This window comes from Ambystoma mexicanum, chromosome 6p, assembly GCF_040938575.1.
Source record: "Ambystoma mexicanum isolate Mex_15411 chromosome 6p, UKY_AmexF1_1, whole genome shotgun sequence".
In the NCBI taxonomy this organism is placed as follows: Eukaryota; Metazoa; Chordata; class Amphibia; order Caudata; family Ambystomatidae; genus Ambystoma; species Ambystoma mexicanum.
Genome location: NC_090935.1, coordinates 1,090,439,836 through 1,090,466,282, shown reverse-complemented (window position 1 = coordinate 1,090,466,282; position 26,447 = coordinate 1,090,439,836). Strand labels below are relative to the sequence as shown.

Genomic DNA, 26,447 nt, shown 5'->3' with positions numbered 1-26,447 from the left:
GAAGTAAACTTATAGAGAAGCAATATAGATCTGCCTGGACTGTGCTTTCTAACATGTGTGATCTGACAAAAAAGTTGAAGTGCTACAAAACGGTCAAGTTTTCACTATCTAACAAGAAGACATTATGGAAATAATGTAAGCTGTATGAAAACCAAAGGGGTTTACTTTTGTGATTTGATTAGTTGTCTTGGAGGTTTAGATTGCCAACTGGAGCTGCATGGGTGGGGCTTTGATGCCACATGCATCCATTGCAGTGTAAATAGCAAAAAAAACATTCTCAAGAGGGTGACTTGTCACAGGCAGGTGTCATTCCAGCCATCTATTCTCCAGTCGTTGTTGCGTATCCTAAGAAGTCTGAAGCCGCCCATGAGTACTGGCCTTCACATGAAATATCCAATGTGGCAGAAGTGGGGAGGGGTAAGTGGGGAGGGGTTCGAATGATGTAAAATGTCAAGTTTTAATGGGAACCTGGGTCACCCACTGCCACACATTCCTTCGGTCTTGTAAGCCCTTGTGCAATATGATCACTGGACACAAAAGGCTACATGGAGCAAGGCATTGAATGACTTAGGGTAGCCAGGCGCTTCACAACATTTTCAATAGTCACATTTTAATATTCATCATCTCATTGGTACTCATTCATCTGGACTGTGTAAAGATAAATGAAAGAGACAGGACACGGCCATCACTTTTGGATCCAGTTCCTGGGAGTGGACCAGTGCAGGAGGATCACCTAGGTGAGGGGTCTTCAGGGAGTAGGAGTGGGATGCCGAATGGTGAGAAGCGGTATCCCCTTCCCTGTAACACCTTTCCCCCATCCTACTAGGTAGGATATTTAGGAACTCTATCCCCCCTTATACAACACAACACAAACACTTTCACATGGACATGGACACCTGCTATGAGAGAAAATAGACTAACACCCGAGCAGTATACTTGACGTCTCCCAATACAATGCTCAGGTGAGGTCAGGCAATTACTGACCATCGCACACAGCTGACCTACATTAAGCTTCCCTACACGGATAAAAAGCGTAGCATGAGAGCTCACTCTGAGCAGGGCAAAGCACATGAGGAAACAGCAGTTTCGAGACGGCAGCTGAACGAGAGAAGAAAGACGGCAAACAGAAGAGGATCACAAGGAGAGAAGTTCCCTTGACCTTTTCATCAAGGAACGTTACTTTCCAGAAAACTTGAGAATAAAAAGTGTAAGACCAGGAAACCCAGATGAAGAATCCTGCATTGTGTATCGGAGTTACCGGGGGTCCTCCCGCGTTAATAGTCAAGGCAGTGAGAAGCGCCAGCCGCCATGGTAGCATCCTTGGCTCCAAGAACAAAGCAGCGTCCAGGAAATCAAAACAGCCAGTGAGTTGGGGAGACTGATAGAAGACCGATCTGTGTTGAAGCCAGGGTTGCAAGCAGCAACATTGTATGGCGAGCGCTGGAACGAACATTGTTAAAACGCGTGTGGTAAGAGACGCAAGTAAACATTGAACTGCTGATGAGTGATTGAACTTTGAAAGCAAGATACAATATCTTTCACAGAATAGTACGCCACTGCATGGGTGCTCATTCGAAGGTCTCTGCAAGGTATCCATCTGAGAAGTGGCAAAAGTGAAAGTGAGAAAAGCTTATATCAAGAAGAGAACAAGTCATTGTGAATCAAAGCCGTCCTGGGACGTGTCAAGCAAAATCCTGTGCACAGTCAAAAGTCTTCAATTTTGATGAAGTAGAGAAAGTTTGGAAAAGTATATACACTTGGTCTGAGCCCGGCGGGGGTGATCAATTCAAGGTTTTATGTTGAAGTGGGTCTGAGCCTGGCGGAGTGGGACTCAGGGTGAACAGTAAATCACCTGAGAAGTTACATATATGAAATCCTAAGCAGAAATGAACTTTAATGTTTCTCGTGTTGCATCAGGCCATCTGGAATAAGAGACTTTGAATGGCAAAGAGACTTTCGCACAGAAGGCCCTGATGTTGAGGTTTTGAACTGCATCCTCATGCTAGAGAAGCCAGAGAGTGTGCTAAGCTCGATTGTGCCGCCTTATCCCTTTCTGAAAATGTGGGGAAGGGAAGCCAACGGCTTACGTGTTCTGACATATAATTTCTGACCACTTTTCTTTAGCATAACATTGTTTCCCACACTATTTGTATTTAGAAGTAAGGATTGGCCATACGTTTATTAGTATAGGCCATTTTATTTTGGCAGACTCGACCTGGACTGGGTTATTATTATTTGATGGTCGTAGCTTGCTCCCATCTTTAGATTTAGGATTGAAGTTCAATAAACACCTTTGAACTGTGATCACTTGTGTCTGTTTTACTGTTTGATACTCTGCCTTCCTTACACTGCCCATGACCACATTAATCCCTATGACCATTCCCACCCACTACCCGCCCTTTCCCTCCCAAAGCAATTATTTCCGAAATCTCCTTGAGCTAGCTCTTTCTAGCCTTAACATCAAACTTTGACCTGCCATAGTTATTTCTGAGTGGTCTGATGAGAGTTAATGGCTTAACTGCAGCTATAAATGCATCACTAGAGTAATGCAAATATATTAATCGAGTGTCCCTCTAGCCACTTGATTTATGCTTGATGCTTATCCTTGGCCTCAAGCCCAGGGACCGTATCTCTCCAGCCCTGAAATTTCTCCACTGGCTCTTGGTGGCTACAATGATCAAGTTCAAGACCCTATGTATTGCCCACAAGGGTTTCTGGGGCGGGGGCCTGCACTACATTCAACTCTCTCTGCCGAGATACCTTCTTTCTAGGGCCCTTTGCGCTGCTACCTCCAACTCTGAAGGTCAGACGCTTCTCAAAACAGAGAGTGTGGAGTAGATATTTCTCCTCTGCAGGTGCCTCCCTCTGGAACGGCCTCCCTGCCCCTCTCAGACTTGAGCCAGACCACTTGAAGTTCTGGAAGCAGTTCAAGACCTTCCTTTTAATCTTTTCCTTCTCTCTCTCCCTCCCCTGCTATCTTACTTGTCCTGCACCAACAGATTGCTTGGTACACTCAGAGTCACTGGCACTAGGCTCCTCCAAGACCAGTCTTCCTTGCACTGCCTCCGCACACATAGGGGCTGTAAGCTGTAACCCCTACAGCCCCCCTGCCTTGCACTTACACTTACTTAGAGCTGCGCTGCCCTGCCTGTACTTATTCAGAGCCAAGCTGCCCTGTTGCACGTCCGCCTTCCCTCTACCTTGCACTTCCCCTTGCACTCCTCGTTGTCACACTTGCACGATCCGAATGATAAAAGGCCTAGTAGGATTGTTTGTCTTGTCTTGCCTGTCTTCTCTCCCTTGTCTTTTGGCACCTAGAAACACTTGTTTACAGGTGTGTTATAAATGTCATTATCATATAATATCTATTTGTACATGCGTATTGATGTAGCCCCCTGTACCATGGGGTTCTGCACTGCCAAAGCATGCTTCTTTTACTTGACAATTTCCACTTAAGGTAACTAGTGTCGTGATACCTCAGGATCTTGGGTGCTGCCATAAATGCTACAAGAAATAAATAAATAAATAGCATTAGCGCGTTCCGCTCTGACCTGCACTTCCCTCCACCTACCCCACTCCCTTGTACTTCTTGTTACTGCACTTGCACGATCTGAATGTCACAACGCCTAGTAGGACCGTTTGTGTTATTCTTCATCCCTGCGCCCCCCAGCCCCCTTTGTCTTGTTATGCCTTGAAACACCATTTACTGTATAGGCGCATTATAAATGCCCAATAAATAAATACAGTTGTATTGGACATTTAAGGGCACGAATGAAGGGACTACACAGGCGTTACGTGCCCAGTAGCGCCGTTAACAGTTTCGAAAATATCTGTAAGCTAGTGATTTCAGACACTTAGCGTTACTGCTAGAAGCAGTAAGGCATGTCTTCCCTTCATCACAGAATGTGGGGGGCGTAAAGTGCAGGCATTTCAAACACACACAGTGCTACAGTTCCCAGTCTCCCTAACCGGAAGCACTCGGAATGTACAGGGCTCTGAGACTGGTGTGCCCCAAGGTCTTGCTAATCACCCGCATTGAGTGCCAAGCACAGAGGTGGGATACATAGCTCTGCAGCGACAAGGGCTGGGCTGTTATGCCATGAGGCGGGCATTCTGGGAGAGGAAATCACCCTGGGAAATGGAGACAGAGCAGGGAAGGGGGGAAGAAAAAAGCAATATTCCTCCAAAAAGGCAGTCCTATCCCCAGTCTGCTTATAGGGTGAAGAAATACCGGTGAAATCTGTTGCCATAACTGACATTTTTTTTTGCATGAAGAAAGTGGCGAATGGCATTCTGCATTTTTTATATGTAACCTAGTCTTGCATATTTAACACCAAAAGACCAAAAAAAGTCAACAGTTGCTCTCTATAAAACCCAATAAGAATAAATAAAAAAAGAGAAAGCACCACCCAACCTCTTTACCTCTTTATTGAAGAAAACCTAAAAGACCTGACTCTTATCTGAACTCAGTTTAAAAACCTGTGGTTCATCGCCTTCAAACCTCTTTGGTTTCCGGACAGTACCAGCATACAGTACATGGTCGGAATCCAGAAAATTCACATTCTCTTTTTTTTAAATCTCTTTTTATTGTTATTACAAGACATTGGATCAGTATAACAACAACCGACCGTAATCGGCATAACTGTTCCCATTCCCGCCACCCCATAACCCAAAACAATCGGTGCAATCAGACATGTATACATCACAATACTATCGTCAGTACACTGGAAGGAAGAGGTGTTCATTTTACAAAACAGTGGCATTACAATAACAGTCGCTCAGCCAGATACAGGCTTACATAGTTCTATTAGATCTCCACCAAAGCTGGGCATATCATGAGTTAACCTAGCTGCACAATACTTTGTCATGACACTGTGGGACTGCTATTGCTAAGAGCTTCGGAACGTAAGGGCACCCAATAATCGCTTGGCTTTGATCTACTGGGGAGGGATGCCACATACATTGCTTCCCGGGACTCACATTTTTTGAACATACCAAACTACCGTGGGAGGCCTTGCTCTCTTCCATGTTTTAGCTATTAGGGCCCTGCCGACCATATAGTCGGCACGGTCCAGGGAGCACCACGGGCTGGTAGCGAGTTCTCTCGGGGTAATAATTGTGCAGCAGAGAAGGAGAGAGATACGACTGGTGTATGAACTTAAATTGTATAAGGGGGAATCGGGAGTTTAGAGATATCGGCCAGGTCATTGTGCAGACCATCCGCCATTGGGATTCCGTCAACAGAGCCTGTAGCACTCTGTCCAATCTAGCCATAAACCTGCCTTGGGGTGCCGTGCAGAATGATTTCATGAGTTTTTATAGTGCTGATACTATACCGGAGAGGCTGGGGGGGTTCATCACAAACTGTGCAAGAGGGGAAGGGGCTGGTGGTAGGGGGAACTCTTTCCATAGCGCGTGAAGCGTCTCCTGCAGTCTAACATACAGTAGCATAGTGACTGCATTCCAGGGACCTTGATTTTTCAGAGTATCCCATTTGATAAACTTGCCGTCCAGGACAATATCCCAGAGAGCATGAACACCCAGTTTTGTAAACTGCGCTCTGAATGTCCCCTGGGAGGTAAGTGGGACCCTGCATTGAGTATATGGCGTAGTCAGTGTGGTAATTTCCCTTTGCGTTTGTATCAGAGAAGGCTTGGTCCCACAACCTGCGGGTAACATTGATGGGCTGTATTTTATCTTTGGAATTACGTCTGATAGAGCCCCATAATGTACCCCTCAGGTCGTCTGGGTAGGTCACTGCCTGCTCCAAACTGGTGTGTGGGAACTACACAGAGGGCTGCCACCACCATATCGCGTATTGAAATTGCACTGCCAAGAAGTATACATACAAGTCATGGTAATCTAAGCTCCCGGCCGCGTATGGCTGAGTGAGACTGTCCAGCACGATGCGTGCCTGTTTTACGGCCCATACCAACCTACTTAACAATGACCGGGCGTGTCTCCAGAACCATTAAGGGGAAATTAATGGGGAATTGTTGAAGATATGCAGCATCTTAGGCACTACCACCATTTAAGCCAGAGCAAGGAGTGTTGCCTGAGACAGCAGGAGTCTGATCCAGATGTCATACTTACTTTCCAAATATTCAAGGGTCATCAGATAGTTTACCTCAAAGAGCCTGGCCGGGGAGTGGAAATCATTATACCCATATACCTCATACCCTCCTGACACCATCAGAACTCAGTACTGACATCTGTTGGGAGCACCGTAGGGGTTATTGGTAGTATTTTAAATTTTGTCCAGTTACAGCGCAACCCTGAGAACTCCCCAAAATTAGATATTTCCTGTACCAGCAGTTGTAAATTTAGTTTACGATCTTTAATGTACAGGAGTATGTCATCTGCATAAAGTGAGATTATTGAAATGTGGGAGTATATCTTTACCCTTCTGTGTGAATGGAATTCCCTTATGGTGCATGCCAAGGGTTCAACCGCAAGGGCAAAAAGAATTGGAGAGAAGGGGCACTCTTGCCTCGTTCCTCTCTTAAGGAATATGCTGTCTGGCTGTATTTGGTTCGATAGAATCCAGGCCTGAGGGGAAGTGTAAAACAAACTGACCCATTGGATGTATCAATGGCCCAGACCCGATCTACGCAAGATTTCAAATAGGAAGGGCCTTTTCAACGTCCAAGGCTGCCACCACTTTGGAGGTATCCTTCCATACATTGTGCATCAAGGTGAAGAGTCGTTATAGGTTATTTTATGTGGACGTTCCCGGGATAAAACCAGCTTGGTCCGGTAGGACCAAGGCACCCATATGAGGAAGGAGTCCATCGGCCAACAGTTTGGCTAGGATTTTATTGTCTATGATGAGGGACAAAGGTCTGTATGATGCACACTGGGTAGGGATCTTGTCTGGCTTAAGGTGGAGCGTGACTACTGCTGTCCTCGTGGATTCGGGCAACATGCCTGTAGACAGCGAGACCTCATACATACGGCATAACTGTGGGGCAAGGATATCTGCGTATTCTTTATAGAATTTGGTAGCGATGTCGTCTTGTCCCGGAGCCTTGCAGCTTGGGAGATTATCTATAACCTTGCAGATTTGTGCTGTAGAGGTGGAAGCATTAATCAAATCCACTATTGCAGGGTCTAACCAACCCAGTGCCACGCGGTCCAGATACACCCTGATTTCCTCGGGAGAGACCAGTAATTGAGAGGAATACAGCAGGTTATAGTAGTTCTGTATAATTGTATTTATTCTGCTGGAATCCCATACTGAGAGCCTGTTTGGGTCAGTAATCTCCAATACCCCTCCCTGGCTCCTATCCTTACGGATTGCCCATGCTAGGGTACATCTGGTTCTGCCGCCCTCACCATATTTGGTCACCAACACCAAGTCTCCCAAATACCTGTCCTCCCTATCCGCAGTTTCAGAATACGCACATCGTTTATCCCCTAAAGTCTTTGCAACCTGTGGGTTTCCCCCTTGTGTCTATTTACGTTCCACGTCTTTTATTTTACTTTCCAGAGGCTGTAGGGTCAAACTCAGGGATTTAAGTACCCAACCCTCCCTGGAAATACAAAACCCCCTTATGCACAACTTGAATGTCTCCCACACCATCCTGTAGTCAGGGACTGATTCTGCATTGTCCTCTAAGTATCATTGATATCCCCCTGGATACCTTACCAAAATACCATGTCTTCCAGAGCCCAAGGGTGAAACCGCCAATGGGAGGGATGATGTGTCACATTGGGGATCGAGACTGTAACCAATATTAGGGAATGGTCTGACACTGTCCTGGGCAACATTTTCAAGTGTAGCGTATTACTAGCCAAAGGGATTGACAACATGACATAGTCTAACCTTGAGGTGCTACCGTGTGCCCCCGAGAAAAATGACAACTCCCTGTCGTTTGGATGCACATATCACCATATGTCTACCGGGGCCATAGAATCCACAATATCGGCCCAAGCAGTGGCCGCTATCAGGAGTGTGTTTTGTGTAGTTGTGGGCCGGTCCATGTCCGGATACATTGCCAAATTAAAGTCCCCTGCCCTTAAAGTCCCCTGCCCACACAGTCCCATATTTAGCAAATCTATGAAGCATGGCATCACAGTTATGAAAGAACTCCGGTGAGTTCACATTTGGAGCATAAACATTCATCAACAGCATTCTTGCTCCCAAACATTCACCAGCAGGCAAGATATAGCGCCCTCCGGGATCCTGTATCTTGTCATGCAGATGGAATTTCAGTGACTGGTATTTATAGATCGCCACTCCCCTGGACTGGGACGAATAGGAGGACCAGTATGTGTGTACTCCCCAGCCCCTAGTGAATGGGAGTGGAGCGTCCCCCATTAGGTGTGTCTCTTGTAGGTAAAACACATCTGTGTTTACTTTATCTGCAACAAAGCTTCTCGGTCATAAAGTGGCCTTCAGTGGTTGCTACATATAGGAGGCCAAAGTTTGCCTACCTCTATTTTGAGCGACCGGCAACTCTTCAAACTCCCTGTTAAGAAACAGTATTTGAGAACAGAGAGTGAGGAGTGTTTTGTCTTCTTGTATCTCCCAATAGGTGTTGCTAATGCTAAGTAACATTCTCTCATGTTGGGTTTCTTCTTTTAAGCCTAAGTAACCCTAGGTTCACTCAGTAAGTCTACGGGATATTAAACTGCAATCTACCCATAATAGATTTCTGATTAGATGCCCTATGTGTTGTTTTTTAACCTTTTTTTCTCATGTATACATATACATGTGAGACAGTGGCCTAGGATGGACCAGGTTCTTGCCTAGAGCTTTAACCATCTGGTAAAGCACTAGACAATTTGTTGTTATGAAGATCTTTTTCTTTTCTTTTACTGTCTCCTTTTAGATAAGCGGCACACCAGCGCTTTCTAGTATTAGTCACCAAGTGGGCAGTTTTAGTAAGAAAATCGCTCTATCCTTGTGTCTTTCTGATAACTTATACCTCCGAAGGCCACTGTATGACTGGGAAGCTTTGTTGCAGATAAATTAAACACAGATGTGTTTTGCCTATTTTAGTGTTAAACCACTGATGAGTTAGGGCAAAACCTTGTTCATTCAAAGCCTTTCAGTTTGTTAGTGTCTCTTGTAGGCACAGAACATTTACCTTGTGCAGTTTAGCGTAGTTCACCACCAAATGAAATTGTTTATTATTGGTAACTCCCCTGATATTCCAAGACATTATATTTAGGGGATCACTCATTGAACAAATAATGGACCGAGGCCTGGGCTTCTTAGTGCGGGCGGGGTCTCCCCCGAGAGGGCTCCCACGAGGAACACACACCCTGCCAACCAAGCGCTTCTGTAGTGTTAAACAATAATCACCTATGCACCATAAACATAACACTGCTGCAGAAACCCGTCCCCCACGCCAACAACCCCAATCTACCGGCATTCTACAGTGGCTGCGTCAGTGGGGTGCTGGTCGTGGCCACACAGCACGAAGAACCAGCAACAGCAACACTATGTTGCCATCTTATCGTGGCTCGAATACATCTCTATTCGGAATTTAAGAACCAGCAACCAATAAGGAGCATTTTTTCAACCCATCTGGTAGTCAAGAACTCATGGCGGTGGTCATAGTGCTGGTTGCGGCCTCATAGCACGAGGGACCAGCCATAGCTCAAGGTATCCCACATATCGTGAGACAAACAAGGTAACTGCCTTTCAAAGGGTACAAAACTGTTATGGAGCACATTTATGGCCCCAGAAATGGATTGGTATTGTCCCCAAAAGAATTGGAGTAGCAGTCAATGGTTGGGGTCCGCATGTTCCTCAGTGGGGTCTGATAATTTGGAGACAAAGTGGTCTGTAGCTGACGGGTTTGTGAAGAACCATGACTTGCCATTGTGGATCACGTGAAGTTTGGCAGGGAACATCATGGCGTAGCATAGGTTTTTCCGACAAGTTTATTCTTAACCACCTGAAAGGACTTCCTCTATTCCAGCACCAGAGAGCTGAAATCTGGGAACAGTCTGATGATTGCTGATCCGAACCTGCATTCGCCCTACTATGCCTTAATTCGCCTGTCTATGGCGGTCCTGAGGAGGCTGTCTCTATCTCTGTTAAGGATCCTTGCGATGATGGACCTGTCAGGTGTGCCAGTTGGCGACCGGGGGGCCAGGAAACGATGGGCCCTCTCGATTAAGAACATGTTGGATAGTGGAGGCTGATCAAATATATCCAGCAGGAGCTTTTCCACAAGGACTTCCATATTATCTATGTTGGCTGATTCCGGGACCCCCAAAATGCAAATGTTGTTCCTTCACGACATCCCCTCCAGGTCATCATTCTTGGCTTCCACAGTTTTAACGCCTACTGCAGCGCGACAACCTCCCTCTGCAAGGAGGTTGTCCTGTCCTCATTCTCCCCATGCCAGTTTAGCAGCGTGTCTTTGCACAGCCGGCAGTGCCCCTCTCACCTCCGGTTGCCATCACCACAATGTGTTGTGTGTACAGGGTCCGCTCATGGGGTCGCGGACCCACCATCGCCGGTCCAAGGGGGGAGATCTGGGGAAGCGGATCAGGGCTCAAACACACCGCCTCCTCCCTCAGCAGATGCAGTGTCAGTCAGCCAGCAGCTCCTCCTCTCCTGCTGAGGCGGTCCTATGAATACTCTCCTGGCTCTCAGATTGCACAGGCCGGGGCATTAAATGTTGGAAGACACCAGAGCCAGCCCCTCCTCAAGGGCTAGCAGCGTCTGCCATTTTGGTGAGTGCAGCGGCTCCGAACTATGCGACAGTGCAGGATCAAGGATGCATACTCTCCCGCTGATGTTTCAGGACTCAGCAAAGGGGGCCGAGGGAAGGCAGTGTCTCGTTGCCCGTATCTTGCTGGAGTCTGCGTGTGTCTCGAGCCACTAAAGAAAGGATGATTTAGGATGATTTTGTTTGTTGCTGGGACAGAGCTGTCTCATGCAGCGGGCATCTTGTAGCCGCGCAACTGTGCCCCTCCAGTCATTTCACATTCTCACATGAATAACTCAATTTTCGAACCCCGCCCACAACCGCTGGCTTCAAGCAAAACCTGTCCCTCTTTCTACTATCTCAGTAAGAATCTGAAAAAGAAAAAAACTTTCCGTGGAATCTGAAAAATAATCTCAAGTGTGCAGCAATCTCATCCATTCGGCTGCACAAATTTGAGAAGAGGGCAATGCCTAAATTGTAAAGCACAAATGGTTTTACAACGATGCAAGGAGTTGTGTGGTCACCTAACAGGTTTTATTTTAGGCAAGTACCTCTGAGACAAGCTGCCCTAATAGTAGAAATGCTAAGGCGTACTACCCCCTCTTGTTTCTGTGTATCCCAGAATAGAACATCTTGGATATCATATTTGAAGTCGGCAATGTGCAAAAACAGGTGCAAATACCAGGCGTAAAAGCCTTATGCCAGGTTTCACGGTGCAAAAACCTTAAGCCCGGTTTTGCACCCGTTTTTGTTAACCGCCTGATTTTCCAGGTTTTGCAGGCAAAGTGGGGGCACAGAATGAGGTGATGGTCTCCATCTGCCTGCTCTCCTCCGCCTACAAAACCACCAGGTTTCACACCAGCATGCCATTTACATGCTGGCGTAACATGCTATGCCTGTAAAAGCAGGCAAATTCCATAGAAATCCATTGTACATGTCACTTGCCGAGCCTAACTGGCATAGGGGCTTTTACTTTTTATGTAAAATGCTGTTTAAAAAAAGATGTTAATGGGAACAATGCACGAGGGGAGGGACCCAACTTCACGTAATTGCCAAAGGTGATGGTCCCATCCATGCAATTACCATTTATGGCTAATTGACCTCCCCCCCCTTTGGGTTTATCCCTGGAACACCGGGGTCAAGGGAGGGAGAAATTAATGAGTAGGGCTAAGCAGCCTTTATAATAAAGGGTTAATGAAGCAAAAGTTGCACTGAATTCATCCAGACAACCCGTGAGTGCTACATTGAATTTTAATCTAAAAAGAACTTCCTTTTGCTCATTGACTAGATTCTTCAAGTTGGGCTCGGTTGTTTGTTAACTGCTCAATCACGGTGCAGACTGTGCACCAAAGTAGGCGAGTGCTGGAGATTTCTCTGCACCCTGGGACACTTTTGTTTGGTAACCTATTTTATTTCTACATTTACTCATAGGAAAATGGTTGGGCTTGCCGAAAATGTGCAATTTGGGGCCTCTTTAAAAAATATTTCCAGGGCCTCTTTTGAATCCCAGTCCACTCCTGCGTGTGGGTTCTTTTACCAGGGTGAGGAGCAGGGAGGTCATTTCACTAAAATGACAGGGGAAGCAGAAGTGACATCACACGGCCCTTGACCTCCGATGACATCACGGGAAGTGGTGTCATTTGACCCCACCCCAAAGTGACATCACGGGAAGTGATGGAAGACAACCTTTCACCCCTTGACAAAATAGGAAGCTGTACCACATAGCATTGTTTCTAAGTACACTAAGAAAACCATGGTTACGATATCACTGTAAATATTTTACACTCTGGAATAGCTTGTGTGTATCTGATTGAGTGCCAATATTTTAGTATGACAGGTGGTGAGGGTGGTCTGTGTCCAAAAGGTAACACTGGTCCTTTTCATATTCATATTTGCATGTGTGATGGGCAAGAGAGTAAGAAATTGCTGATGGGAAAGAAAGGCTGATGCATGCTCAATGGGAAGGACAAGGTTTAGAAGTGAAGGATGTGATGCAAGTGTGATGGAGAACGTAAATAAAGTGACAGAGGTGGGGCACATTAAGGCCTGGTCTGAGGTGTGTGAAGAGAAGGTATGTAGCGTGAAAGAGAAGAGGGACATCAAGGCCTGGTCCCAGGTGTGTGAGGAGAAGGTAGAGTGACAGAGGAGAGGGACTGAAAGGCCTGGTATGGACTGTGTGACAGAGAAAGTAGAAAGAGTGGCAGAGGAGTGAGGCATAAAGGCCAGATCTGAAGTATGTGAAGGAAGGATAGAGTGGCAGAGGAGTGAGACATAAAGGCCAGATCTGAAGTATGTGAAGGAAGGATAGAGTGGCAGAGGAATGAGACATAAAGGCCTGATCTGAGGTATGTAAAGAGAGGACAGAGTGGCAGAGGAGAGGGACAGAAAAGCCAGATCTGAAGTATGTGAAGGAAGGATAGAGTGGCAGAGGATTGAGACATAAAGGCCTGGTCTGAGGTGTGTGAAGAGAAGGTATGTAGCGTGAAAGAGAAGAGGGACATCAAGGCCTGGTCCCAGGTGTGTGAGGAGAAGGTAGAGTGACAGAGGAGAGGGACTGAAAGGCCTGGTATGGGCTGTGTGACAGAGAAAGTAGAAAGAGTGGCAGAGGAGTGAGACATAAAGGCCAGATCTGAAGTATGTGAAGGAAGGATAGAGTGGCAGAGGAGTGAGACATAAAGGCCAGATCTGAAGTATGTGAAGGAAGGATAGAGTGGCAGAGGAGTGAGACATAAAGGCCTGATCTGAGTTATGTAAAGAGAGGACAGAGTGGCAGAGGAGAGGGACAGAAAGGCCAGATCTGAAGTATGTGAAGGAAGGATAGAGTGGCAGAGGATTGAGACATAAAGGCCTGGTCTGAGGTGTGTGAAGAGAAGGTATGTAGCGTGAAAGAGAAGAGGGACATCAAGGCCTGGTCCCAGGTGTGTGAGGAGAAGGTAGAGTGACAGAGGAGAGGGACTGAAAGGCCTGGTATGGACTGTGTGACAGAGAAAGTAGAAAGAGTGGCAGAGGAGTGAGACATAAAGGCCAGATCTGAAGTATGTGAAGGAAGGATAGAGTGGCAGAGGAGTGAGACATAAAGGCCAGATCTGAAGTATGTGAAGGAAGGATAGAGTGGCAGAGGAGTGAGACATAAAGGCCTGATCTGAGGTATGTAAAGAGAGGACAGAGTGGCAGAGGAGAGGGACAGAAAGGCCAGATCTGAAGTATGTGAAGGAAGGATAGAGTGGCAGAGGATTGAGACATAAAGGCCTGGTCTGAGGTGTGTGAAGAGAAGGTATGTAGCGTGAAAGAGAAGAGGGACATCAAGGCCTGGTCCCAGGTGTGTGAGGAGAAGGTAGAGTGACAGAGGGGAGGGACTGAAAGGCCTGGTATGGACTGTGTGACAGAGAATGCAGAAAGAGTGGCAGAGGAGTGAGACATAAAGGCCTGATCTGAGGTATGTGAAGAGAGGACAGAGTGGCCGAGGAGAGGGACAGAAAGGCCTGATCTGAGGTATGTGAAGAGAGGACAGAGTGGCCGAGGAGAGGGACAGAAAGGCCTGATCTGAGGTATGTGAAGAGAGGACAGAGTGACAGAGGAGAGGAACAGAAAGGCCTAATCTGGGCCACACGTGTTTTGGGTCTTATTTCAAAGCGGGATAAAATAACGCTAGCTCATACCGTCCTGCCATGAAGTGAGAGCCAGGGAGAAAGTGGGGAGGGAGGGAAAGACTGGGCGGGGGGCGGAGCGGCAGAAAGAGGGAGTCAGGGGGAGAGATCAAGTGAGTGGGCGAGGCGGAGAAATGTGGCTCAGAGAGAAAGGACGAGAGAGAAAAAAAGATTGGGCAGTAGAAAGAGGGAGTTAAAAACACCAGGAGGATGAGAGAGTGGGGAGAGACGCTGAGAATTCAAGTGATAGTGTGTGAGAGGAAGAGGGAAAGAGCTAGAGGAATAGAGAGAGCAAGACAGGTGGGCCAGAGAGAGAGAGAAAGAGACTAAGGGAAAGCAAGAAAGGTGAGAAAGAGAGCGAGGGAGCAAGGACGACTGAGGAGCAGAAATGGGGAGTCACAGAGACTGAAAGGAGCAGAGAGGGAGGAGAGACGCTGAGAATGCAAGTGATAGGGTGTGAGAGAAAGAGAGGAAAGAGCTAGGGGATTTGAGAGAGCAAGACAGGTGGGCCAGAGAGAGAGAGAGAGAAAGAAACAGAGGGAAAGCAAGAAAGGTGAGAAAGTGACAGAGCAAAGACGACCGAGGAGCAGAAATGGGGAGTCACAGAGTCTGAGGAGCACAGAGCGAGGAGGTAGGGCGAGAATGCAAGTGATAGGGTGTGAGAGAAAGAGGGAAAGTGCTACAGGAATAGAGAGAGTAAGACAGGTGGGCCAGAGAGAGAGAGAGAGCAAGGACGACTGAGGAGCAGAAATGGGGAGTCACAGAGACTGAAAGGAGCAGAGAGGGAGGAGAGACGCTGGGAATGCAAGTTATAGGGTGTGAGAGAAAGAGAGGAAAGAGCTAGGGGATTTGAGAGAGCAAGACAGGTGGGCCAGAGAGAGAGAGAGAGAAACAGAGGGAAAGCAAGAAAGGTGACAAAGTGACAGAGCAAAGACGACCGAGGAGCAGAAATGGGGAGTCACAGAGACTGAGGAGCACAGAGTGAGGAGGTAGGGCGAGAATGCAAGTGATAGGGTGTGAGAGAAAGAGGGAAAGTGCTAGAGGAATAGAGAGAGCAAGACAGGTGGGCCAGAGAGAGAGAGAGAGAAACAGAGGGAAAGCAAGAAAGGTGAGAAAGTGACAGAGCAAAGACGACCGAGGAGCAGAAATGGGGAGTCACAGAGACTGAGGAGCACAGAGTGAGGAGGTAGGGCGAGAATGCAAGTGATAGGGTGTGAGAGAAAGAGGGAAAGTGCTAGAGGAATAGAGAGAGTAAGACAGGTGGGCCAGAGAGAGAGCAAGGACGACTGAGGAGCAGAAATGGGGAGTCGCAGAGACTGAAAAAGGAGCACAGAGTGAGGAGAGAGGGCGAGAAAGCAAGTGACAGGGTGTGAACGAAAGGGAGAGAAAGAGAGTGAGCAAGACAGGCAGGACAGAGAGAAAGACGCCGAGAGAGAAAGAAGTACCCGGGGGGCAGAAAGAGGGAGTCACAGAGACTGGCAAACATAGTTGCAGACATTTGCCCAGCCAAAAACGCAATGGTTATTTCCCTGTTTTCATTATGTTCTTGTTAAAATTGGGGCAGTGATGTCGGTGTATAATGCAACCATCCCCCACCGTGCATTTGGTCACTGGCGCTCGGTTATGATGAACCTTAAGAACTTGTTTGCTTTACTTTACAGATTTCTATTTCTTTGGTTTCGTTTCTGCACTCATGCAAAATATTAAGTAAACCATGCATTCTAGGGGAAGAGCCGTGACTGGGCCCAGTCCAGTACACTAAAGCAGACAGGCAACTCGGAAATCTGCTGGGAAGTGCTAGATGCATATTTATTTGAGTGTTTTATGATGCTATTCATGTTACTTATGCCTTTGTAAAAGAGGGTGCTATCAGTTCGGTTTCACCGCTGCCTTGCATGGCAGCACTGTAAGATAGCTAAGTGAGTTAAGCACTCTCTGCAGACATTTGTATTCAACCTGCAGGATACGGGTTTGAATCTTGCAGGGGTGAGGCTCAGCCCTTCATTTTTCCGAGGTCAGTACATTGAGTATCATTAAAGGCAGTGATGGCCATTACACGATTGAAATACATCTGCAGCGTGTTGCATGGCATTGGCGTCTACATTGCTTTGGCTCAATGTTGCATACAAATGTAAAACAAAGATGTATAGGTATGGAACGCCTAGAAGTGGGAGGAATCAAGAATACGTATTTTAATCTAATCAGTAGCGTCTTTCATGGAACATCCACTCCCTCTGTCTGGGTGTGGGGGTGGGTCAGTGTTTGCCATCTATGCATAGTTCTATTGTGCGCGGAGCGAGGCCAGTTTCGTCATCTTGGCTGTTTTGCACTTGCTGGCCTTGAGGTCACAGGTTCACATCTGGCTTGGTCGGATTAGAGAAAGTTGAAGGGGATGCCCCAGAATTGGGTACACAGATCTAAAACCTTAGCATTGCTTGGGGCCTTGCCTGCTTCGTGTAAGGCCTATCCAATGCTTTGAGCTCCTGAAAAACGGGTTCTTCCTTGCAATTGGCCAATTGACGGTCATAAATCTTGTGCCAGTAGGATGAATAACACCTGATTAAAATACTGTGCCATGAATTATAAAATGTCTGTGCCATTAATTTTAACCGCAGCAGAAGTCATGCGCTAGGAAATTCGAATGGGATTGTTGCATCCCATATCATGAGCTCCTCAAACATGACATCACTTCCTAGCATGACCAGCGGTGTTCCATATGGCTCACAGCTGCCCAAAATGACACAGAGTAGCCAGTATGTCCCAGATCTACCCCACAAGCTGATAAGCTGACTAATACCTACCCTCCCAGACACCGTGATAACGGATTTAAATCAGTGATATCTAATCAAACAGGATGCACCCAATTATGATATTGCGTGCCACGTTCATCATAGTTCTTCCCAATATGGTACAGTTATGCCCAACATTAACACAGTGCACCACAAACCAACTCACTATGCTGCACTGCTTCCTGACGTGCCAAGGAGCTGGCGGTATTATCATCGCACCAGTTAGCACAGTAAGACTAGGCCCTCCAGTGACCTGCCTGCACTGTGGTGCCGGACCCTGTCTAGAGGCAGTCCAAGTCTGCGGTGAAGATTTTTCAGCAAAAAATGCAGATGTCTTCAGTTCATTGCACTTACCTTTGCTTTTCGCCTCAGGCCTCGGTGCGAACAGGAGCCACTGGTAGGTTGCTTGGGCTGTCATCCTCAGAGAGCAGAGGCAGGCATCTGGTCGGAGAGGTGGGGCCAAGGTGGGTCTGCTCAGCCCAGGGAGGAATCCCACGTGCCTGGGTGTCGCTGGCTGCGGCACTCAGAGCTCTGCTCTTCCCTGTCTCAGTCCCAGATGAGCTATGGGTGCTCAGCACCATTTACATTGGCATGAGGGATATTTTGGGGGCGAGAAACATTGTTTTATCTATGCACGCAGCACAGACACACACTCTGCCGCACCGCACTATACCAGACAGTGCTGCTAGGCCATAGCTGGCAAGTTAGTGATTGTGTACTTGGCGTCCACGTATAGGTGAGTTTTCCTTTGACTGGTTGGATAGTATGGGCCTGTTTTACCCACGTTTTATACTGACGCAACCCCACTGGAAAATGCTCTGTGAATCAGGCCCTGTATGGATTGTACAACGTGCCTTCAGTGTTTATTATTTCAACCCGTCATAGTTAAAATAAGTCGCGGTTGTGCAATGTACCTAGAGTGACTGGTAATGTCATGGGTCTCTGTTTCTTATTGAACCTTCTCTTTTTTTCTTTCAGGTAATAATGCCGTATGGGGTCTCCACTCCAATGACCCGGAACCAAAAACCCAACATCATAACAAAGACTCCAGATGCTTTTGTCAGGGAATCACTGGCCTATGTTACATTTGGAGACCAAATATTCGGCTCTGTAGCCCATGAAATCCTGGTAAACGAATGCTCTACACCAGTACACCTACAAACTAGGAGACTCAAAAATAAGCCACTGTCTATGCATACTGTATGAATACTGCTCGGCCCACGCGCTGCCTTAATTCACTGCTGTGTAGCGGCAACGCACCATATACATTGCACAATTTTCTGTGTGGCATGTTTTGAAGCGGTCTGTGAAGGCTTCAAAATTTGCCTTCACAAATAGCATCAACATATTCAGGGCTGGAAAGGAACTATTATGGTGCACTGTGGCTATTTCATGCAGGTAGATATGGTATCTCAATGCATGGCTGGTACAAAAAGGGTGTACAACTGCACAACTATGCTACAAAAAGATTGTAAAACTGCACAGGATCGTCAAAGACCCCTTGCTGGATTGTTGCAATGCCAATTGTTGACTTTAGATATATATCATGCCTTTGCACTAGTGCAAGGCATAGTTAAGGTTAACAAAGTCTCTGTTACGTTTCAGAAATTGACTTTCCTTCATAACTTGCAAACGCTTGCATGGAAAAATGGCCAGAGAAATGATTCAAGGCAGCCGCCTTTGCATGCAAAATTTCAGATTTGTACATTAATGACTTCATAGTTTAAAAACAGCTTTTAACATGGGGGTTCACCCAGAGGAAAAAAAAGGAATTCGGCCCAATAACTCAAAATTGGCTGCTTTCAGGCGTCTAGATCGTAGCTTGAATTGGTGTACTGGAAAAAAAAGTGAAAAAAGACTTGATTGAAAATATATCTACATAGGATGCATGCGCACTGACAAGCGTGTTTTCCAGCAAAAACAATATGAAACAACTTAAAAATGTACACAAACCATACACTCACCAGCCACGCCACATACACGCACAGGAGCAATAACCACACACAGCCTATACAACAACCCACAGTGCGTACATATTACAATCATACACTCGAGCAACACAATTACATAATGACCACACACAGCATACACACCCTTCACACGGAGTATACATCCTATTATACAGACTGAAGCAAGAAAATACAGCATTCACACACAACACACACACACACAACATACACACCCACCCACACTGCGTATACATCCCAACAAGCACTCAAGCAAGGAAAAACTGTGCATATTTCAAAGTACACTCAAGCAAGGACATACAAAATTCACACATAACACACACACGCACAACATACACACCAACTCCCACTGCATACACTTTCCAAAATGCACATAAGCAAGGAAATACAGAATTTACACACAGCATATGCACCCACTCACACTGCGTACATATTACAACATTACACTCAAGCAAGGAAAAACAGAATTAACACACAACACACACAACATACGCACCCATTGACATTGCGTACACAGCCCAAAATACACTCAAGCAAGGAAATATTGTACACATTCCAACATACATTCAAGCAAAGAAATACAGAATGTGCACACAACACACACACACTCACACAAAATATTGGACTGCAATCAACAATGTCGATCCTCTCATCATATATTTCTCCTCTGGCCACCAATCTGGTTGCCCCTTAATGGGTTTGGAAACCAGGATTTGAGTGAACTCGGGGCCGTGCTGCTCTGAGTTCAATTCTACCAGTAGCCTCTCCCCTGCACTTCTTGTTGCACACTTGCACGATCTCAATGACACAAGGACTAGTAAGATCTTGTGTCTTATCCAGTGGTCGAAGTGCACGAAAAGAAGTAGTGGAACTATGTTCCCTGCTGGCCTGCCCCCATCCTCCACAAACTCCATTGCTGCACCTCCTCCCACACACAATTCAACCCCCAAACAAACACACCTGCTATTTAAGGGAATGTTCAGTGCAGTGCACTGAGGTGCAAACTTCAAATTCTCCCTACACTTTTATTTTAAAACAAAATCATTCCAGAACGGTTTCTTTTTAAGATAAAAGTATAGGATAAGTGAAACTTAAAAATAAAAAGTATAGCAGCACCACTCTCGACCGCTCCCGCCCACTTCGATCTCTGGTCTTATATTCCTTTTGTTCCCGCCCTCCCTTGCCGCGCCTTGAAACACTTGTGTATACGCGCATAATAAATCAATCAATCAATCAATCAATCAATCAAAGGGAGCCGGATTCACTAACCTTGCAAAAAGAGCTATTTGTTGTCCTTTTGGGACATATGTCACCCTTCTGTTACCGCCTCACCACTTTTAAAGGGTTTTAAGGTGCGGGCAGTTCAGGGACCCAGCAAACAAACGACAATGGTTGTCCTCAAAAAACGTTTCCTTCTCGGCCACGGGATTGGCTCTCCTTCAGAGAGTAAATCTCGTTTCTTTTTACTAGTTCCCCATAATCTAGGTTTGGGTGGGTGACCTGAAAGATTGTCCATGGACTCAAACCCAAAGTAGTCAATCAGGTGTCCAAATGCAAGATGCGGGTCCCGTACTGTAGAGGATGAACGCAAATGTCACAAATGGATTTTTGCCTACTTTTGGTCACTTTTTAAAGAAACAGCTAGTCATATTTCCACCAACCTGCAAAAGCATTGCCATTCAGACAAGACACGGGGTCACAAGACAGAAGGTCCTCGGGAAGGTTTGATACCAATCTGTTCAAGAAACTGAGCATCCTAGGAGAACAGTGCAACATCAACAGCCAATAACCATCTAGAATCAGGCCAAAAGTTCACCTAGCTAACAACCAAACATGGGCCCCAAATACACCCCCTATATACTATCCCTCAACAGACCAGACACAACGTTACTGCTGCGTGTCTGCAAGGAATTGAGAACACGCCTATTTAAAGAACATTGGGCCTCATTACGAGGTAGGAGGGAAGGGATTACCGGCACCGGTAAGGGTGCTTGTGCCGGTAATCCCTTACCTCCATATTCCGAGGTCCCTTAGCGGGTCCCTTCCTTAACGCCTGGTCTGACCATGTGTTAAGGACGGGACCCACTAAGGGACTTCAGAGCTAATAACGGTACCGCAAATTGCAGTACCGTACTTAGCTACTTCCCCATTCCCATTGAGCCCTATGGGGGCTCAAATGGGAATGGGGAATGGTCCTCAGAATGGGGACTTACCGGGTCCACCAAGGTTGGAATGACCCGGTAAGTACCCATTCCGAGGACCCGGTATGCGGTAAGGGGGTAGCCATGGTGCTAATAGCACCATGGCTACCTCCTACCTCGTAATGAGGCCCACTGAATGCAATGCATGTAACAGCACCACACCAATTCCGTTCTAGAACAATTCACCCAGCACAGATACATTACTTCTATCATACAGTTTAGGGCCTGTCCCTTAGCACCTCTCTGCCTTGAAAATGCCTCTACACTCCTTCACCTGACTAGTACACAATCACAAATCATTCTCTACTGCTACCGTTCACTGTGATTCATTGCTACTCCATCTTGTATTGCTGCCACCCCACGCCTACCTCTCTTTGTACTGTGCTCTGTAACTCTCGAGCTTGGTTCATTCTTATAAAACCACAAATGTACAAGTAACTAAGTGCATTAAATCCTATGATTGTGTAAATCTTCATCACCGCTATCCATTCCTTTCTTGTCCCTGACGTTATGTAGCTTGATGTGGGCAAACCTGAAGGTATGTAAGGGCTGGGACAAGGAAGACGCTGAAGTGATGGGAAGGTGGCATGTTTTAACAAAGCACAGTTACAAGCGAGCTCTAGCTGCTAAAAACATTCTAAACGTATCACTGAATAAAAAAGAAGACAGCATCACCCTTGGGTTCTTTGTGATATTTCTGCATTTTAACGGCCAAACACAAAAAAGAGCGATTTGTTTGGGCCGTTTTTATGTGGCCTTTAAAATGCCGAAATATCACACACTGCCCTGCTCTCCCCTCCCCTCAGAAGACAATCCCGTCCCCACACCCACCCTCTCTGCTTGTTTTCCTGTTAATCGGGGTGGTTTAACCCAGCAACCCCATGTCCCCTGAACTGCCCATTTCCTCAACCAACATCCCCTTCCCAACCCAACACACAATTACTCCCCAAACACACACACGCAACACATTAAACACACCTCACTCAAAGCGCCTTTCCTGCTCGCGCTTGTCTGCCCCTGCGTGCACTCTTGTGGGACAGGGGCATGACAGTTCGATTTAGAAAGACCGCTCAAACTAATTTATTTTTCATTGTATACCCACCCTTGTTCAGAAATACCAAGTACAAGTATTGGCAATAATAATACTTAATGTTTGTCTCTTTCAGGGGCGTATCATGAAATTGATTCCCTTGTGGATTCTGCACAGTGATCGAGTGCAAAATAAGTTTGTGGACGCTATTGGACAAAGAGCAAAGCTAAGGCAGAAGGCACCACAACAGGGCCCTTTATAAAGGATGGCTTTACAGGTGGGTATGTAGGAGAGGCTTTTGCAAAGAATGTGTGCATTAGATGTTGGCCGGTCCTGCTTGACTATATGAAAGGACACATGTCAAGACTGATACACGTTAAACCCTTCATATGGTAAATGCTTTGTAAAGTATTTTCCTGATAGGAGAGATGTGACTCATCTCGTTTAAATTGTTAAACACTTGTTCTTCACATTACAAGCAGTCTGAGTCAGAATGCAAGAAATCTAATGTGAAATGAGTGAATGGTTTCATTCCTTGTGTGCTGTCGGTTTGTTGAGGGCTTCTGCAACATACCAATCATTTAACTTGCAGAAGATCCTAGACCGCTATGGCTTCTTCAAGTAGTAACATCAGTTTCATCAAATAAAGCCAGAGCAGTATGATAATATTTGTCAAGAGCAGCAGGCATAGCACTGGTGGTGCAGCCTCTGATCTTGGTGGGGGGATGGTGGGGGGTTATGAGTGGCACCTAAAGAGGCACCCGCATTGCAAACAATTCAAGTCAGTGACAGTTTGTAAACATTCGTAAAGGAGGGGCACTAACATCACCTCCAAGTTAGTATGAGTGACCAAGAGTAACAAGGGAGTCCCACGCAGCATAGTGGGCTTGGGGGATTCTCCCTGAGAACATTTTTAAAATTATGGGTTGACATGGTGCATTTTAGAACACAGGGCTGAGAAAAATTATGTAAAAAGTCAGACAATATACAATTGATTTTCTAGAGTAATGCAATAAATAATCCAACAGACTCCAGGTCAGCAACACAAGAACATTTTATAACATTTTAAGGATGCCTGTGTCTACAATAGGTGCCATCATTGCCATTGTAAATAACTTTGATGAAGATTCACATTTATTTGCCAGCATTACCAGTATATATCATGCTCCTGAAGCAGCGCCCCAAAATATATGCCAGCACCGCCACTGTAAATCACTTTTTGAAGCTGTGCCCACAATCTATGCCAGCCTTGCCACTGTAAATCACATTCATGAAGCTGCCCCACATTACCACTTTCATGATGCTGCAACCACAATACATGCAGCAGTCGTTCTCAAATGACTTTGAAGTGACACATAAAGTGCATTGAAGTGTTGCCACAGTGCATGACTTTCATGAAGCTGAACCTACAGTAGATGCCAGCATCGCCATGCATTCATGACGCTATGCCCACAATATATTCCAATGTTGCCAGCGTATATCACTTTGATGGTGTCTTTCTATTCACAGCCCCACTTGTCCGCCAACTAACACATGTGAGCATCGTGCATGTGTGCACAAATACTCAGTCTCACACATACATACATGCAATCACAGATATAGACTCACACACATGTACACATTATCCAAACACTTGATTGCACCTACACACTCACTACCACATAGACAAACATGCACATGACTACTTCTTTTAACTTACCTTTGTATGCAGTCAATTGCGGCTTGAGTCTCCTCTCCGGGTAATGCAGTGGAACCAGATCTAGCAATAGGAAGTTTCATGAAAGGACTGGAAGATATGGGGTGCTCACCCTCACAATTGAGGCCTGGTTGCCTTGCAACCTGTGGACCAGCCTGTAGGTGTTGCACAAGCTCACTCCTGCATGCATTGAGGTGGGTTACAACAGGCCTGCAGGAGGGTTTGGAGGGGGAATCAACTCTCTGCCTCCCAGTTCTCCATGACTGAAGCAGAGGGGATGACATATACTTCAAATTCACATGTCATTTGTCAGTATACTCCAGTGTATGCCATTAATAGGAAATGTCAAATTCCGCAAGGCTGTGGTTAGTGAGCCAGGGTACCATAAAGCAAGACCTCATGGAAATTGACATTTCACTTTCATATGTGGCTAACAAGGATCACAGGATATTTTTAGTAGTGAGGTGTTTTTGGATCTATGCCCACAGAGAGACTGCTTCAATCTAGAGATACATACATCTGAACACCTATAGCACAAATGATTGAAATACTTCAACAATAAAAAAAAGATTGCTCTATATTCAATCTCGAGTTATCAATGCTGTCATGATATGATATGATATGATATGGCATTTATAACACGTCTATACACAAGTGTTTCAAGCCGCGACAAGGCAAGGAAGGGGAACAGAGGGTGGACAGAGACAACCATTTTACTAGGCCAGGTGACATTGAGATTGCGCAAGTGCAGCGGAGGGTGGAAGGGAAAAGTGCGAGAGGAAAGGGGGATGGGTAGTGCAGTACATAGGATAAACAGTAAATAAATAAAAACAATAAAAAATAAAATAAATAAGAACAATAAATAAGACATTGCGGCCAGCTGGTGGCAGGTGCAACGGTAAGTGCAGACATCAGGTGTCAAGTGCTGGTAGGGGGCTGTAGGGATACAGAAACAGCCCCAGAGTGAAAGGGTTGCCAGGGGGGCAGTGCAGGTGTGCAACTGGCGGGGAGGGGACCTGGGCCCGAGAACAGAGGTTAGCCAGGTGACCAGTGCAGTTTCAGCGAGGAGTTCAGCAGGGGAGAGGAGGAGAGAAGGCAGAAGCAAAGAGGAAGGCCTTGAGGTGCTTCCGGGACCGGAGATGGTTCTCCTCAGTTTTCAGGGAGACTGTTCCAAAGGGAGGCCCCAGCCGAAGATAGAGATCTACGAGACCACCAACGTGTTGCTTGGAGAAGCGAAGAGCTTGAGAAGGAAGTATTTAGGAAGGGAGAGTTGAAGATATTGAGGACCCAGTCCCCAGAAGGCCTTGTGAACAATGCAGAGGGTTTTGAACTTAATCCTTGCAGCCACCGGGAGCCAGTGCAGAGATTTCAGTGCTGGAGAGATACGATCCCTGGGCTTCAGGCCAAGGACAAGTCTTGCAGTCCTGTTCTGGATGAGTTGCAGAGGGCAGAGAGTAGAGGCAGGCAGATTTAGAAAGAGGCTGTTGCAGTAGTCCAGCCTAGAGAGAACCAGAGCTCTGGAGACAGTGAGCTTCTGGGGGAAGGAGAGGAAAGGAAGAATACCTCTGAGGAGGTGCAGCTGGTAGTGTGATTTCTTAGAGACGTTGGAGATGTGAGGAGAGAAGGAGAGTGTGGAGTCGAAGATGACCCAGAGGTTTTTGGCCTCACAGGTGGGAGCAGGAAGAGGGCCAAGAGGGGCCGGCCAGAGAGTGACAAGAAAGGAGGGAGCGGGTGTGCCAATGAGGAGAATCTTACTCTTACTGGCATTAAGGCAGAGATCACTGGCGGCGCACCACTCCTGGATATCATACATGTCGTTTTATTTTCTTCATTTATTTTAAAAACTGGATGTAATTTTAAATGAATACTAATGGCTTTATTCTGACGTGCGCAGTGTATTTAGAAGAGTAGCCACAGACTACATGCTATTCCACAGTTGGGTCAGCACTCCCAGATATTGGACATTATCTGCACAGAGCAGATCTGGACACAGGACCCCAAGTGTATGCTAGGTTTCCATGCCTACACCTGTTTCATGGGGGTAATATGCTAGAATCCCACCATGTGCACCCAGGACAGTGATCACTGAAAACAGTTCACATACCATTACTTTGGATTTCTATGGATTCTCCTTGCCCTTGGCACACACAAAACAGCAGACAAAACCAGTAGGGATCCATACCTCTGCTACTGCATCCAAATGGCACAGACCCATGTGGATTCACTGCACTGCGAAATGAAAGAGCTGAGTTCCCACTCTAATCCAAAATGGTGCCCTTGAATAAAAAACACCTGGAGAGTTTGCCAATGCATGTTTTACTCATGACCTTCATATTTAATTTAGCATATTCTTTTTATGGATTTCCACATACCTCCCCTTTCGGTGTGTTCTATGCTATATTATGTATTTATAAATATGTGTATGTTATATGGTATGTAATTATGAT

At 46.3% G+C, this 26,447-nt stretch overlaps 1 protein-coding gene across 1 annotated transcript in view; it reads left to right on the top strand.

The window, feature by feature from the left end:
- Window positions 1-26,447, top strand: part of HSD17B3 (hydroxysteroid 17-beta dehydrogenase 3) — a 1,348,454-nt gene that overhangs the window by 1,224,564 nt on the left and 97,443 nt on the right. Inside the window, exons 10-11 of the mRNA XM_069625697.1 lie at window positions 18,085-18,234; window positions 22,441-22,581. Of these exons, the coding sequence (XP_069481798.1) occupies window positions 18,085-18,234; window positions 22,441-22,566 (276 nt within the window). The 3' untranslated portion in view covers window positions 22,567-22,581. The remainder of the gene's footprint in view (window positions 1-18,084; window positions 18,235-22,440; window positions 22,582-26,447) is intronic.